This window comes from Enhydra lutris, unplaced genomic scaffold, assembly GCF_002288905.1.
Source record: "Enhydra lutris kenyoni isolate GAN:26980312 unplaced genomic scaffold, ASM228890v2 scaffoldscaffold6, whole genome shotgun sequence".
Classification (NCBI taxonomy): Eukaryota; Metazoa; Chordata; class Mammalia; order Carnivora; family Mustelidae; genus Enhydra; species Enhydra lutris.
The window spans coordinates 15,985,540-16,001,588 of NW_019154090.1; the positions used below are offsets into that span (position 1 = coordinate 15,985,540).

General features: G+C 50.5%; 1 protein-coding gene across 4 annotated transcripts in view; it reads right to left on the reverse strand.

The window, feature by feature from the left end:
• LOC111141674 (TOX high mobility group box family member 2) overlaps positions 1-16,049 on the reverse strand; it is a 126,928-nt gene that overhangs the window by 31,433 nt on the left and 79,446 nt on the right. For all 4 annotated transcript variants that reach the window (XM_022494420.1, XM_022494421.1, XM_022494419.1 and 1 more), the window contains exon 3: positions 12,359-12,604. In XM_022494420.1, the coding sequence (XP_022350128.1) occupies positions 12,359-12,604 (246 nt within the window). The remainder of the gene's footprint in view (positions 1-12,358; positions 12,605-16,049) is intronic.

A 16,049-nucleotide genomic window follows, 5' to 3' on the forward strand; every position in this document is an offset into this window, starting at 1 on the left:
GCAGAGCCTGACCTCCTGGTCGCATGGAGGTCCCTGTGATCTCCCTGCCCTGGGTTCCCCCTTCTTCGCCCCTACTGTTGTTTTGTTTCTACTTCTGTGGGGGCCCAAGAACCTCACAGGGATGGGGCATTCTACAATCTAAGATCTGGCCTGGAGGCCTTCAGATCCAGGCTGGGCATGGCCCTCATGCCAAGGGTCTGCTTCAAGGCCTGAGCCGGTGGGGGATGTAAGGGGCTGGACAGGTCTGGAAGCACCGCAGAGGTGTGGGCTCTCCTTTCTCTGGTGGAATAGGTTTGCAACCATCCCAGGTGTGCCACAATCCTCAAGGCAAACTGACAGAGAAGCGACGGTTCTGCGTACCCAAAAACGATGGAGAACTTGGTCCCCCACTGAGGCTGATGCAGTCCAGGGGTGCTCGGCGGCATCATGGTCCCCCGGGGGGAGGGGTTGGTTAAACACAGGCTGAGAGGCTAGGATGGGGTCTGAGAATCCACACCGCTGACAAGTGCCCAGGGGATGTTGGTCCTACTGAGAACTCATTACAGACACAGAGCCTGCCTGAGCCCAGGCAGATGGACTCCTGGATGTACTGAATGCCAAAGGTTCGCACACAGCTGCCCCCTTAAAAGTGGTGCCCTTGGCCCCTGGCTTATCCCAAAGAGATGCCTCAAGGCTCGAACATCACAGGCCCCCGCTCCATGGGACAGACCCAGCCCAACGACAGGCTGTAACTACTCACCTGCAAGTTCCTCTCCTTTGGCCTTGCTACCAAGAGTTTGGAGAAATGGCAACTGGGGCCATTTTTGTCCCTCCTACTACTCTGTCTCGGGTGAGAGCTCTGACCTTCCCTCACTGGCTGGTCTGACAGGGGTGAGAGCCCAGCCCCCAGTCCAGAGGTCCAGGGCTGGGCCTGGGGCAGGAGGTGCTTCTTTCTTCCTTCCTCTCTCTCTTCCTTCCTTCCTTTCTTATTTCTTTCTTTGAGAGGGAGAGAGAGAGAGTACAAGCAAGGGGGAAAGGGCAGAGGGAGAGGGAGAAGCAGGGAGCCCCATGTGGGACTCGATCTCAGGACCCCGAGTTCATGAGCTGAGCCGAAGGCAGACACTTAACCCACTGAGCCACCCAAGCACCCTGCAAGAGACGCTTCTGTACAACACTGAGGGCACAAAATACTTGGGGTCGAGGGAACGAGGTTCTCATCCTGCCTCTGCCACTTCCTGGCTGTGTGTCTTCAGACAAGCCACTTGCCCTCTGAGTCTCAGGGACACATCTGTAAAATGAGGATAATTCCGTCTCCCTCCAAGATGGACAGGAGGGTTAGATAAGGCGGTTAGATAACCCATCTGGCTTACCGGCCAACGATGACAGAGGCAGCACTCCACAGTCGGGGAAGTGTTGATACGGGCAACATTTGTTACTCAGCCGGTCCGCCAGTCACTTGACAAACCCATCTCAGACACTGCTCCAAACCGCATGCAAAGCTACGCACCAGCATTTTATGAGCACGTCTGACTCTAACAACGACCCTGTGAGGTAGACAGCATCAGCCCCCGACTACTTGAGGCTCAGAGAGGGCGAGTAACGCCCCAGAGCACCCAGCAGGGCAGAACAGGGACCCCGGGACAGCAGGCTCCCCATGAAGCCCTATTGCCTGGGCACGAGGAGGCCCCATCCCAGTGGCAGCCACAGCCCAGCCCAGCCCCACTGGTGCGCTGAACTCTCCCGCGGACCCTTCTCGTCCAGATGCTCTCGGCTGCGCGGCTTCAACAGCGCACCGACGCTCTCCTCCGGAGCCTTAATATTTAGATGAGTTTTATTTGTCTTGCTGCCTTTTCTAAAGACTCCAAGCTCTAAATGGACAAAGCCACAAGATGAGAGAGCGTGCGCGCAGGAGACTGACTTTTATGATCCAGCCAGAGTAGGGGGAGAATGACTCCAATAGATCTCGAGTTTATGTGCTGCAGACATTCCGCGGAGCCAGAGATGGGTTCCCAGCAGCGCCGACGGTACATTAAAAGCTCATTTTCCCAAACATGGTGCTGAATATGCACTCGGAGGAGAGGGCCATTATGCCGGCTAATGTCGAAGCTGCCGCTGACGGATGCTGCTGAGATTTTCCCTGAATTCTCCCTCCTGACTCACGAGCAGGTCTCCGAGGGAGAGGGGGGTCTGCCAGGCTTGGCATCTCGCCCAGAATGGAAGTTAAATGCCTGACCCTTGCGCCGCTGCGGCCAGAGGGTCACGGCTCCGATTAGCAGCCTGGGGGGGGGGGGGCGGTGGAGAGGATGGCCACCAGAGGGCACCTGAGCGATCATAAAACATCACGGACAATCCCAGTGGAAGGGGTGGCGATTGGGTGTGAACAAGGAAGTCTGGATAGGTGTGAAGTTTCCTCTTTCCCGGCTTCTGCAGCGTTCTCTGGCCCCCAGGGCCCAACCCCAACGCCACCTCCTCCAGGAAGCCTTTCCTGCTACTACTCTCCTCTGAACTCCCCAGTATTCACCTGTTCCTTGTTCCTAACCCTAACCCTTCCTAGTTCGTGCTATGCTTCCTTGAGGACAGGAATGGCTTGACTCGGAGCCGAATTTCGAGCGTGGGTCTCAATCCCGGCTGGTCCACTCCCTCGCTCACTCCTTTATTCATTCACCCACTCATTTAAAGGCTGTACAGGTTTGGGGCGCCTGGGTGGCTCAGTGGTTAAGGCCTCTGCCTTCGGCTCGGGTCATGGTCCCAGGGTCCTGGGATCGAGCCTCACATTGGGCTCTCTGCTCAGCGGGGAGCCTGCCTCCTCCTCCTTTCTCTCTCTGCCTGCCTCTCTGCCTACTTGTGATCTGTCTGTCAAATAAATAAAAATCTTAAAAAAAAAATAAATAAAAATAAAGGCTGTACAGGTTAGATATTGTAATATGTGGGAGTCAGCCTGCCAGGGTTCGAATCTCAGCGCCACCACTGACAGCTGGGTAGCCAAGTGATTCGCCTCTCTGTGCCTTGGTTTCTTCCTCTGTAACACGGCAACAATAAGCGTACCTCCTTCTCGAGCGAAAGATGAAAGGAGATAACAAACGGAAAGGGCTTAAGCGGGTGCCAAACACATCATCAGAGCTAAATAAATGCTAGCAGGCTACAGTCAGAGATAATTCAGCCGCTACGTAGGAGAAAAGTTTGCCAAGAGGAGATGGGGTCAAACCAGATGTGGTCTTTGCTCTCTGAAGGCTAAGTAAGATAAGGCCTCTCCGACCACAGTGAGCACACACAGTGTGCCCAGGGGCTGGCCTTTGTGGTTCCATTCTTGGACGTGGTCTGCATCAGAAAGCCACCAGCTCCCGCCTGCCGAGGGGGCAGTGAGGCTGAAATGAGAGCCACAGGACGAGGCAGGTGGACACCACACGAAGATCATGGCTGCTGTGATCCGGCCCCTCCCCCAGGCTGCGAGCCCTCCAGGGCATCTTCGAATCCCCTGTGGCTCAGGTTTCACTCTTCGGGCAACCTCCATTCACCTGTGCACAGCCTGGAGGGTGCAGAGAGCGCGGAGCTCGGAGTCAGAGGCTCAGGTTCGAGTTCCAGCTCCACCCTTCTGCTCAGGATGTGACCTTGGATGTGTAATCTCTCTCCTCCCATTCATTCGGTCAATAAACAGACACAGAGGGTGATCCGCTAAGGAGGCCCTTTGCCAGAGGCTGGTACCAGAGAAAGGCATGAGCACAGACCCAGGCTTCAGGCTGTCCCAGGCTGGCAGTGCAGACGGACCTCTGAATGGACGGCCACCTGCCTCCGTGAACTCAGACTGCTCCCACCTTCATTTGCACTTTTCATATACTGTTCATCATGGGGTTTTTTTTTGGTTTTTTTTTTTTTTTTTTTTTGGTGGTAATTTTGATTTTAAAAAATACCTCAGTAAGATACCGTTTATTTTGATTACTGAGGTTTTTGGTGCTCCCTCAAATGTTTAGATTGGAGACAAGGGGAGTCTTGCCTCACTCCACTCCACAGAGGATCCCGACAGCCTCACAGAGAAGGTGACTTCTGAACTGGGTCCTAACACAGGAAAAGGAGTTCAGCAGGTTGACAAAGGGGAAGAGCCTTCTCAACAGAAGAAACAGCAGGCAGGGGTCCTCACCCAGGGCTGATTTTGTCCCCCAGGGAACATTTGGCACTGACTGGAGACATTGTGTGTGTGTGTGTGTGTGTGTGTGTGTGTGTGTGTGTGAGATTTTGACAGATGGTGGCATGATGCCAGAGGCCAAGAATAGCGGTGGAAGCCATGGTCACTGCCAGACATCCTAAATGCCCAGGCCAGCCCTTCCCCCGCCCCCTACAGAGAACTTTCCCACCCAGATGTCGGTAGTGCTGGGTTGAGAAACCCTGCACTATAGAGCACAGAGGTGTGAGACATCATGGCATCACGCTACCTTGGGCTGGTTGCTTGGCCTCTATAAGTCTCAGTCTCTGCATCTGAACAATGGGGATACCAACGGGTTGCTGGGAGAGGTAACGGGACCAAGTCTGTACACAGCAGGTACTCAAAACATGCCTACGCCCCCTCCTTTTCCCCTTTGAACGCGCCTCAAACTTTGGAGCAAACAGTTCTCAGAAGAGACAGCGTCCCTGGGTTCCAAAGAAAACTGGGACACGGAAAAGAACACATTCTGTTCTTTTCCGACCTTTCTCTTAGTGAAAACCACGAGTCTTATCTCTCAACAAACGGGAGCCTGCTCACAGAGAACTAGCCTGTGTGTTGGCTTATCACTGGCCTGAGTTTTAACAGGGAGTGAATTTTTATGACCGAGTTATAAACCTTTGCAAAAACCATTTTTAAACTAAAAACCGCTGACGGCTTCTTAACTACTATAGTTGCTAAATTAAGCATGAGGGATGGGGTGGGCAGGGGTGGCGGGTGTGCAGGAGAGGGTAGAGGAAAACAAAAGTGCCCTAACAGAGTTACTGGAGGTAAAATAATGTTCATTAAAAATAGAAAAACAAACACACACAAAAATCTTTTGTGTTCAACTTCACACTCGTACATCATAATGTTCCAGTAAAAGGCCATTTCCCCCTGAGATAATAAAAGAATTGAATTTTTCCTTATCGGTCATCTATTTTTCTAGCTGAAGCTATTACTCCCGCTCTGGGGTTGCTAGGCAACAAGAAATATTAATAGTGGCTTTTATTAGCTTAGCTTTTGCAGCCGAGTACCAGAATGAGAAAATGGGAAACATAAATGTGTTACATAAATCTTTCAACCTTTCAGAGCTGGTGTTAGTCTCTGTTTTCATAATGATTTATTGAAGTGATGGTTCATTTATGAGAAAAGGGAGTGCAGGATAAGAAAACGGAGCGGTCTCCTGCAGGAGTGTTTGAAAATAAATAATTATAGCAGGAGAGCAAAAGCTGTTTAAAGCCATTTTTCTGAGTTTTATAAAATGTAAAAAGACATATTTCTTTCGCTTACCGCCTCTGAAAAAACAAGGGGCGGGAGTTTCATCTGGACTTGGCTGCATATAAAGAAGGCTCTGGGCCTCTGGTTTCCCCCACTTAAGGATCCTCAGGGGCCTGTTGTGAGATCCGCACACCCGTTCCCACCCCCAGAGAGGAACGAGATAAAAACAGGGCCCCCGGGAGAAGCCCAAGCCACAGAATCTCCGGGAACCCCTTGCTCTTACCGAGATCCTGCTGCTGGTCAAGCAGCCCGGAGAAGTGGGGTTTGAGGCTCTCGCCTTCTCGGCAGGCAGTGGGACCGTCACTTCTCAGCTGCTTTCAAGCTCTGGGCCCCGACTGAGGTCCTGGTGGAGGTAATACACTTCCCTCCAGCCCACTCTGCAGCTGGGGCCTTCTCCCGGCGCCCCGAACCTCAGTCTCTAACCAGCTTTTCTCGACACACACCTCTGGGCCCAGGCCCTGGCCAGTGAGCCAGCCTGACCACTTTCTGCCCCAACAAAGCTGACTCCCAGCAGGTCTGGCTGGACAAATGGAGATATGAGGCTGAAGCCACCCAAAGCCCATCAGCAAAATGAATAACATAGTCGCCTGTATTTATTAGGAGGGCCTACTGTGAGGCAGGCACTGGGCTGAGCACTTTTCCTACCTCTGATCACTGAATCTTCACACGTTCCTATGAGGCAATTTCCTCCGTTTTACAGATGAGGAAACTGAGGCTCATGGAGGATTAACCCCTCAGTGTGAGTCACAGGGTGGAGGGTAACACATGGTGCAGCTGGGTTTTGAACTTGGGTCGGCTTAACTCCAGAGCCCACGCTTCTAACTCACGGGTGATACTAAACGCCAAGAAAACAAAAGGACATAAGCAAAACAAAACGCTTTCACAATAGATTATGAAAATGGCCACAAATCCCTGCCCTCCCTGCATCCACACTCTTCGGCAACGTGACACTGACATTTCTCCCTTCAACAGGTGGGGCCTATTCCCTCACTTTTTTAATCTAAGCATGGCCATGCGCCCGGCTTTGGCCAAGGGGACATCAGCAAATGCGATGCGAGGTGAGGTTGGAAAAGTGGTTGCATCCTGGTGCTTATCCTTCCTTGATGCTATTGGGAAACCCGTGCCACGTAAACAGGCCAAGGCCACCACGGGATGAGAGACCACTGGTCCGAGCTGACATCAGGTCAGCTGCCAGGATGTGAACAGGGTCGTCCTCAACCAGGCAGTCCCGGACAAACTGCAAGTTGACCCCAGGACCCAGCCAAGCCAGTCCAGATCAAAAGACCTACGGACCCATAGAATCGTAAGAAATAGTAAGTGTTCATCGTTTGCTTTAAGCCACTAAGTGTTGAGGTGGCTTGTTACACAGCAAAAACTGGCTGATAACAATCATAAACCAAAACAAACAAACAAACAAAAACCCTTAAATGCATTAAGGACAATAAAACAAATAGGTTGGGTTGGGGCGAGGGGGTCCTCCATTGCCCCTGTAGCTCAGTCATCCAGACAAGTTTGGGGGGTTGTCTTTGGTGCCTTTTCTCCAGACTCAGGAGGGCAAACCCTGCATGTCGGCTTGTGAGAATCACACAGAGGTGGACCACATCTCCCAGGGGCCGGAGGGATACGACAGGGAAGGGAGGAGGAGGAGTTTGGAGAGGAAGAGCAGAGAAGAGGAAGACAGGGGGATAGGTGTTAGAGGAGTTTAACAAGGACCTCCCAGAGTCAGTACACAGGCCCTGCTCCTAAGCCCTGAGCCCTGCCCCATACTCCAGGCCCCGACCCAGCGTTGCAGTCTCTCTCACGGGAACCACCTCTAAAGCAAGGGGTTGAAGTGGCAATGAGGACTGCCCAGCTCCCTCCCCAAAAGCCTGCCCCAGGACACTAGCCTGGAAAGACATTTCCCTTGGCATAGGGTCCCTGGGCCACGGCTCCTAGCCCACTCCCAGCAAGAGCTTTGGGACAGGAACCCAGAACTAGCACTCAGGATTTGACCCACGATGGTAAGACTTGAGCCCCCTGGGCCAGGGGCATGGGTGGAGGTGGGAGCCGAGGGTCTATCCAAACTCAAACCCATGTGCTCGCCCATGTGTCACGGCTGACAGAGTGATTATTCCCCTTCTCCCACTTGTGAGTTCGCCAGAACTGGCATCCCAATCCCCATTCCACAGATGCGCAAACTGAGGCTGGGAGAGAAGTGACTTGTCGGAGGTCCCAGAGAAAGCCAACAATAGCCAGCTCTGGGAGAGAGTGCTTGAGTGCCAGCTGCCTGCCACACCCGTGCTAACTAAGGCCCAAGATGGCACCACCCAGCTCCAGTGACCCACCGGGCTCGGGAAAACCCCAGACTTCCCAAACCACCAGAATGGATGGCTGGCGTGGGGACAACTCTGCCAGGACTTCTCTCCACCGTCGGGCCCGCCTCTACCTTCTCGGGCCTCTCCTGGGGCTCTCTCTGACCTCGCAGGAGGCACAGATTCCCCAGGACTTGTCTGGCAACATGCAGCATTGTCCCTCCCCAGGATAATTCTTCTCCTGGGTATGCCAGAACCATAAGCTCGAACATTTCCCAAGGACGACTCCAAAATAAATTATTTCAGACTTAACAGAGGCTGCTTAATAAATTCCACTCTTCTAGTTTCTTTGGGTATTTTAGAAACTGATTTATACATACAATATCTCTCTCAAAATGAGACAATCAACACAGGATAAAATTATTGAGTTATGAAAATAGGGGTCAGATGGAGGTGCAGTGCCTTAAATTAAACCGGCAAAATGTATCTTTCATACTAAATTGACTCTTTTTGTCTTGGAAATGAATGTTTAATCAGTTAAGACGCTGAAGTTGAGGGAGAAGCTTTAAGCATATTTAATTTTGTAAGAGGGGCCCAATTCCAATACTGCACAGGATTCCTGCCAGCAGCCATACCTTAAAAGCAGAAAAGCCAACTGCCATGCATGTCAGGAGGCCACCAGGCCGGGACAGGGGACCAGAAGGAATCGGTGGCCTCTGGGCCCAGAGCCAAAAGGGCTTGGCACAAATGCGATGGTTGTCAGACACCCTGGCCTCACCCACCTCTCCAGGGACGACATCCCTGACACATCTCAATCTGTGCAAACAGCATCTGTGACCTACTGGCCATGGGGCACCTCTGGGGCCACCTGTGGCCCTGCGGCCCAGCTGCTCCATCTCTCGAGCTCCTGGTAAATCTGAGAGGTGCTCAGTAGCAGACAGAGCTGGGCTCAAGTTCTGCTTTGGTTTCTTAATAACTGTGTGACATTCTTTCACTCATTTACTCATGCCGTGTTTCTAGAACCCACTATGTGTCAGGTCATCACTTCCTAAAGGTGCCTCTTCCGGGCACACACAGCAGCGTGCCCTGATTCTGTCAGAGCCCTTGCTGCTTTTCCAGAAGTGCAGCCTTCACCTGCCTCTCACCTGCACCAGCGTTCCTCGAGGGCCTCGTAGAGCCAGGGCTCAGAACGATGCTTGGGACCTAGGAGGCTCTTCATAAAGGTGCTGTCCAGGGGATCCACCAGGGTAGGTTGAAAACAGCTCCCCCAAAATGTCAGGTCCTAATCCCTGGAACCTGTATTTGGGGGGAAAGTCTTCGCTGGTGTAATTAAATGAAGGTTCTTGAGACGGACGAAATATCCTGGATTAACCCTAAATGTTATCCCAGTGTCCTTACGAGAAAGGCAGAAGAGACTGCACGGACAGAGAGAGGGCCGAGTGAGGTCGGAGTGATGTGGCCATGGGCTAGGATAGCCAGCCACCTCTAGAAGCCAAAAGCAGCAAGGGAAGGACCCTCCCCAGAGCTTCTGGAGGAAACTCACCCCTCCTGACACCCTAATGTGGGCCCCGCGATATGGATTTCAACCTCTAGCCTCCAGAGCTCAGAGAGAACCGGTTTCTGGCGTTTCAAGATACCGCACTGGTGACAATTTGCTCGACGGGCTGCCGGAAGCCGATACAATCACCCGCCTGCTCTGAGCCTCCGCTTCCCGACGGAATGATACCCGCCTCGCTCGGTTCTCGGGAGCAGTGTGTAAACAGTTTGTAAAGTCCTCCGCATTGCACTTGACAGCTAGCAGGTGGCCACACAAATTCCTCCATCGCCCTCGGGATGCACATCTGCATACGCATAGACGCACGCCTGCCTCCTACCACTCGGACAAACTTGAAAAACTTGTCTCTAAGGGCAACTTGTCTCTTCACCAGAGAGGCCCCACAGGAGGACATGATGGACGTGTGCTTATCGAGTTTCCCATTTGGTCCAGTCGCCCTCCCCTGGATAAAATAGTTTGGCTTCTCTTTCGTTACAGAATGAGGGAATGTAAAACTCAGTGAGCCCTTGACACCTGATTAATGGAAGAATGAGAGCTATCTGAATTTGTGAAGCATCTTTACCCTGAGCTAGTTTTAAAGAAATCTGGAAAATGACTGCAAAGTGCTTATTTGGACCAAGCGCAACCAAAACATACCCGAGGAGGAGTGATCAGAAGGTCATTTCTGACATACAGACCACATTCTTTGTCATTATCAGAGCTATTATAAGCAGGTGGCACTACAAAGGTATCTGCAATCTGTTCCTTTAGGTAAATGAGACTCATGGGAAAGACATCCCTGTTTGGTTACAGTGGGAATTCACTTTTATTACCAATCATCCTGATAATAAAGATTCCCTGATTGTTTACTGTCTGCCAGGCGTTTTTCTAAGACTTGGCACACATTATCTCCAATACACTTCACTGTAGTCTTGAGGTGGGTACAGTTAGGATCCCAACACAAGGGAATGAAGCTCCAGAGGAGGACCCAGGACCCAAGGCAGGTCTGTGGGATTCCAGAGCCCACACACTGGGCACTAACCCCCACACTGTCTCTCCTGCTCATCGGCACCAAAGGCCAGCAGGACCGGAACCCAGGACCACAGCCATACCGGCCCTTATATTCCAAGCCTTCCCTGGGGCACATGCCCGAGGGGTCTGCTGGCCCTTCCCTGGCTTGTGCTACCATAAGCCCCCAACAGGGACACTCTGGAGTAGTGCCCTTTTGTGAACAAGGAGCTGGGCAGGCGGCTAACGCACATCTTTCTAACAAAGTGGAATTAAAACGGTATAGCTCTGGAATCTTCAGGTCTCTTAGAGAAGAGGAAGCCAAGGGCCTGCATTGCAGCTGGGCCCCAGAGAAAAGTATTCCTCAAGAAATGGAGTATCGGTTTCCACTGAGCACTTTAGTCCAACCCGGAATGTTATAAAATGCGGAACTTGAGTTGACTGCCTCCCTCTCCCCTCTGTCCTTCCTACTTTTTATTTCTTACCTGGATTCAAAGAAGGAAAAAATGTGATGTAGCTCACAGAAATACATAGGGGACCTCAGCGGGTTTTTTTTTGTTTGTTTGTTTTTTAAGCAAGGAGATTTGGTGGTAACAAGAGTAAACAGTAAGTAAAACACTGTCAACATGGTTATAGTACACACTGTCTGTCTGAAGGCTCCAGGCGTCGGCTAGAATTGGGCCACACCCGTGGCTGTGGCCTCTGAGCATGGTCTGCAGAGATAAACACGAGCAAGCCAACACCATGTGATGCTGACAGGGAATCAGCTGTGCAGTCCCTCCTCCCCTGCCACAGATGAGTCTGTGACCCAAGCTGACAAAATCGAAGATTGCTTCCTCCTGGACACAATGCTGGTTGGTCCAGCTGTGCTCCATCATGGTCCTCCCTAGAAGATCCAAACTGTCACTTGCCAGAGATGTCAGGGAAGATGTGGGTTGCCAGCAGCCATTATGCCTGCTGTGTGGAAATGGGCATGGGATAAGGCCCTAATGATGCTACTGGGGTTTCTGGATCCAGCCATACCTGAAACCCCTCATCCACCCCCTGGATACTTCCATCTTTTTTGCTTAAGCTAGAATAAGTTTTATTCCTGTCACTTAGGAATGAACTTAAAAGTCGTGAGTAGTATATAATATAATATTATATACAAACAAAAATGAACATAGTTATTCAGGAGAAGTACTAGAATTCCCTTAAGGGATTTTTTTTTATTACACAAAAAAATCTTCCACTAGTTTTCTATAGCTCTTGATTGTTCAAACCAGCCATTATGCTAAGAAATCATGTATCTCCTTAGCATAGGATTCAGGACCCTTATGATCCAGGTGCTGCTACCTCTTTCACCTCCCTCTCTCTCTCTCTGGCTCCAGGTCCATTCTCTCCCGCCCTACAAAGAGAATGAACCCCATGCTGTCCCCAAGAATGATACGAGCCCTCCTGCCTCTTGCTTTTGTACATGCTATTCCCCCAACTTGGAAGGTCTTTTCCTGTCCTAGTCTGCCTGCTCATTTTCTACTTATCCTGAAAACTTTAACTCAGCAATCATCCTTCTCCCTGGCAGCTTAAACAAGAAATAAGGTATAGTATTTTTAAAATATTGTGATTCTATTTATATGAAATGTCCAGAATAGGAAAATACCTAGAGACAGGAAGTAGATTAGTGGTTACCTAGGACTGTGAGTTGTGGGGGGTTATAAAATGTTCCAAAATGGACTGAGCTGATAGTCATACAATCCTGTGTAAAATCTAGGGAGTTGTCCTCTTTAAATGGGTGAACTGTACAGTGTGAGAATTACATCTCAATAAAGTCATTGTAAAATAAAAATAAAGATGAGATTATACTATTACAAATAACAGTAAAACAAGTAATACCAAGATACTATAGACGGAACTCCAGAAGTTACCTGTGTGAAGATGTAAATTACCCTCCATGCCCTCCCCTCATATTCGGCAGACCCCATGCAAACATCCAAGCCCGCGCCCTGCACACAGGCAGAGGGTCCTCATCAAAACACTGGCATTCTGCTCCCCTCTTAACCCCCTTCCCTGCTGTATCCAGCAGAACCATGGGGAGGGGTGTGACAGACTCACCGTGGGCAGCTGGCCAGACAACAGGTGGCTGTCCTGGGCCAGCATGTTGGACACCATGATGGCTGGGAGGTCCATGGCCTGGTAGGAGTAGGCAGGGAGCAGTCCGTTGGGCGTGAGGCTGTGGCACAGTGAGTGGTAGCCAGCTTCGTGGTCCCCCAGGTGCAGGAGGGATGGCTCAGGGAGGTTGGGAGGTGTTATCGGGGGGATCTCATAGTCTTCGTTGCTCTCGCTCTGGCTGCTGTAGGTCTAAAACATCAAAAGGGCATATTGTTGGGGCTCAGTGTCTTACAACTGGAGAACATGCTTAATAGCACCAATAATAGCAACAAAATGGTAACAACTTCTTGACAAAGGAAAGAAGGGATGATTCCTCTGGAAAGGAGACAGTCAAGATGGCCCCATGACTTGGTTAGATTCCTGCCCCATCTCCAAATGGGTGTGCCCTCCCACTAGAGGGTCTATATAAAAAACCTGCCCGCCTGGAGAGTGGGACCAGCTCTTGTTCCCACCTTCTTCGTTTTCCCATCAGTCTGGACACCACAGCCCACCATGAGTCCGTCTTCCACACCCACCCATTTTAGAGACAGGAGAATCCAGGTCCAAAAGGAAAGTAGCCCATCCATGTTTGGTCCAAGAGTGGGGAATGGACTGAAGTATCCTGATTCCCTGCCTGGTGGTCTTCCAGAGCAGTTGGACACCTTCCCCTTGTGTGCCCTGAACACCCAGCCCACCCAGGTCCTGTCCTGCTCTTTCTCGTCTTGGTAAATGGTACGAAGGCTCCCCCAGAAGCACAAGCTAGGAGCCATACTGGACACCTTCCTCTCCAATCCTTATTTGTTTGCTTTCCCCCCTCACTGCACTGACCAGGAAGCTCCAGCACAATGCTGAATAGAAATAGTGAGAGCAGGCAGCCTTGCTTTCTTCCTTACCTTAAAGATCTCAATGTTTTACCACTAAGTACAATGTCTACCGTAGGTTCTTACAGATGTTCTGGAACAGCATGAGACATGGCTAATTTGTCAAGAAGGTGTTAATTTTTCTTTCAATTGTGCGTGCTTTGTTGTTGTTGTTTTGCTTTTATTGGACTCCTTTTCCCTGCATCTACTGAAAGCTCGAGCGATTTTGCTCCTTTAATTCAGTTAACATGGTATATCACTTCACTTGGTTTTTCTAAGGTTAAAACAGCCTTGCATTTCTTGAATCAATATCTGTTGGAATTTGAATCTAATTCAATGGAAGACCCACAGCTGGTGCCTGAGATTAAAAGAATGACCAGGAGAGGGGACCCAAGGAAGACTCAGTCCCTCCCGATCAAGCTTAACATTAGGTGGAAACCACATCCTGATAGGTCTCGGGTCTGCTGAAAACAATTTCCTTGAGGCTTTTTTTTTTCAATCAAGGAATATAAATATCTAGCATTTAGTGAGCACATAGTATGTGCCAGGTGCAAGCACTTTACAAACATTTAATGAATTAATTCTTAAAACATCCCTATGAAGGAGGTTCTGTTGTTTTATGCCCATTTTATAGATAGAAAAACTAAGACCCAGAGAGGGGGATTTACTTGCCCAAAGTCACATAGTTCGAAAGAAATCTCACTCCAGTTCCCTCCCTCCTCCTCTAATTTACACTATCTGCAAAGGAAGATACATGTTCTTGTCTGTAACACAGATCCTGGGAATCTTGGTCCTTGGTAGACTCTCTTGGAGAATTAGAGAGATAATCCACACCATGGTGAACACACTTGGGGAATCAGAGACACATCCTGGGTCATATCAGAGACACATTTGTAATTAGGGAAACACAGGAGGCCATTATAGATATGGCTAGTGTATTAGGGACACATGTCTACCTTGACATGGATGGCTCCCGGGTTTCCTAGTTGAATGTTTTTTCCTGGCTTTATTAAGATATACTTGACATATAATTAATCTCTAATTCTTAAAAGAATCCTGTGTTTGTCTCCAGTTGACAGATCGGAAAATCAAGATCTAGAGGCTTCACCCAGGTTCAATAGTAGGAGGAAACTGGGTCCAATCCAACCCTTTCTCCCATAACACAGCAATGTCTTCAAGGAGTCTCCAGGCACAAGTCCTCCACGTTGAAACTCTCTCCACTCTGCACCCAGTGCCCACCCTCGAAATAAATACATTCTGAACACTCCATGTTTAAGAACTAGTATGTCTCTACTGGAGAATGGGGGAGGGTAGAGGGAGAGAGAAAGAGTGAGAAAGAGAGAGAGAGAAAGAGAGAACCCTTCAAACATCTTAACATGGGCACCCTAGGGGGGATGAAAATGGTTTTTTAAGTTTTGATGCATTTTCGTGCACATATGTGGGTGTTAATATGATTTTGTCCTTAGGCTCATCTCCTCCAAGACAAAGTGCCCACAAGTCAACTGGTATAATTATATGGTCAAGGCTATGAGTGGTACAGGGTTTGGCGAAGATAGCTACAGGGGGGCAGGACGGAGAAGAGGAAAGAGTACCCCCCAAGTAATCAGAACTGGGTGGAGGAAAGAAAGCACGCCATGCCCCCCTCTGCTCCTCCGTGCCTGGCACCTGGCTAGTAAAACCCCCACCACGATATGAACCCAACCACCCACCCCTTCTCACCCTCACCAAGAGAGCTGAGCAAAATTCCGGCCACATTTCACCAGAAAGCATGGTTACCAGCTGTGTGATGTCTTCATGCCTCCGGGATCCACTCTCCCTAAACTTGTTCATTTTCATGGCGGTTCTTTCCAGCCTGTCTTCTTTCCTCATCCTCCAGCACCCTCTCTACCCATTCGCCCAGTGCAGATGACCAATCACCCTCGACTTCCCAGGGAAAACAGAAAATAACCCTAGCAGCATCCTGATGCCAGAACCACAAACTTGCACATTTGGTACCAACTTGCTCCTCTTTTGACGCCAGAAGAGCCATCCCTCCTTCCTAAAGCCAATCTCCCTGTCCATGTACCCAATGATCTTCCCCCTCCCCTCCCCCCTCTGTCCAAGGACCTCGGACATCCCATGAACCCTTCTTGCTCCTGGCTCTCTGGCGTCCCCCTCCACTGGACCAGTCTCTTCAGCACTAAAACATGCTAACCTCTCTCTGGTCTTACACACTCCCCCACCCCTCCCCAGCTGCCACCACCTCCTCCCCTGTCTTCCTGAAAGGACTGTCCTCACCTCTCAGCCCCTCTTCTTCATCTCCCGCTCACTACACAGCCCCCTGGGACTTGCCTCCTCTACCCCCAGGGCCCCCACCCTCCAGTGGCCTCCACAGCTCCAGATCCAATCAGATTTTTTCAAACCACATTTCACTCAGGGATGTTGGTCCAACTGATCCCTTCCCTTCCTCTTGAGAACGCCCCTCCTTTAGCATCCACGACCTCATACTGCCCACCTTCTTGCTCCCCCTTCTCCTTCTCCAATGCCAACTCCTCTTCTCTACTCAACCTTCCCTGCTGGAGGTTCTCAGCCTCAGTCCTGACTCTTCTCCTTTCCTGCTCTACACCCTCCCCCTAGCTGGCCTCAGGCTCAGTTTTAATTCCCATCTAGGAGCCACATTTCCGCCTTCAGTCTTGGTACCATCTGAGCTCCAGATGTGCGCATCTGAACACCTCCCCTGCCCCAATATTCCCACCTGGGGTCTCACAAGCATCTCAAGGGCAGCAAGTGCAAAGCTGCAACCACATTGCCCTTCC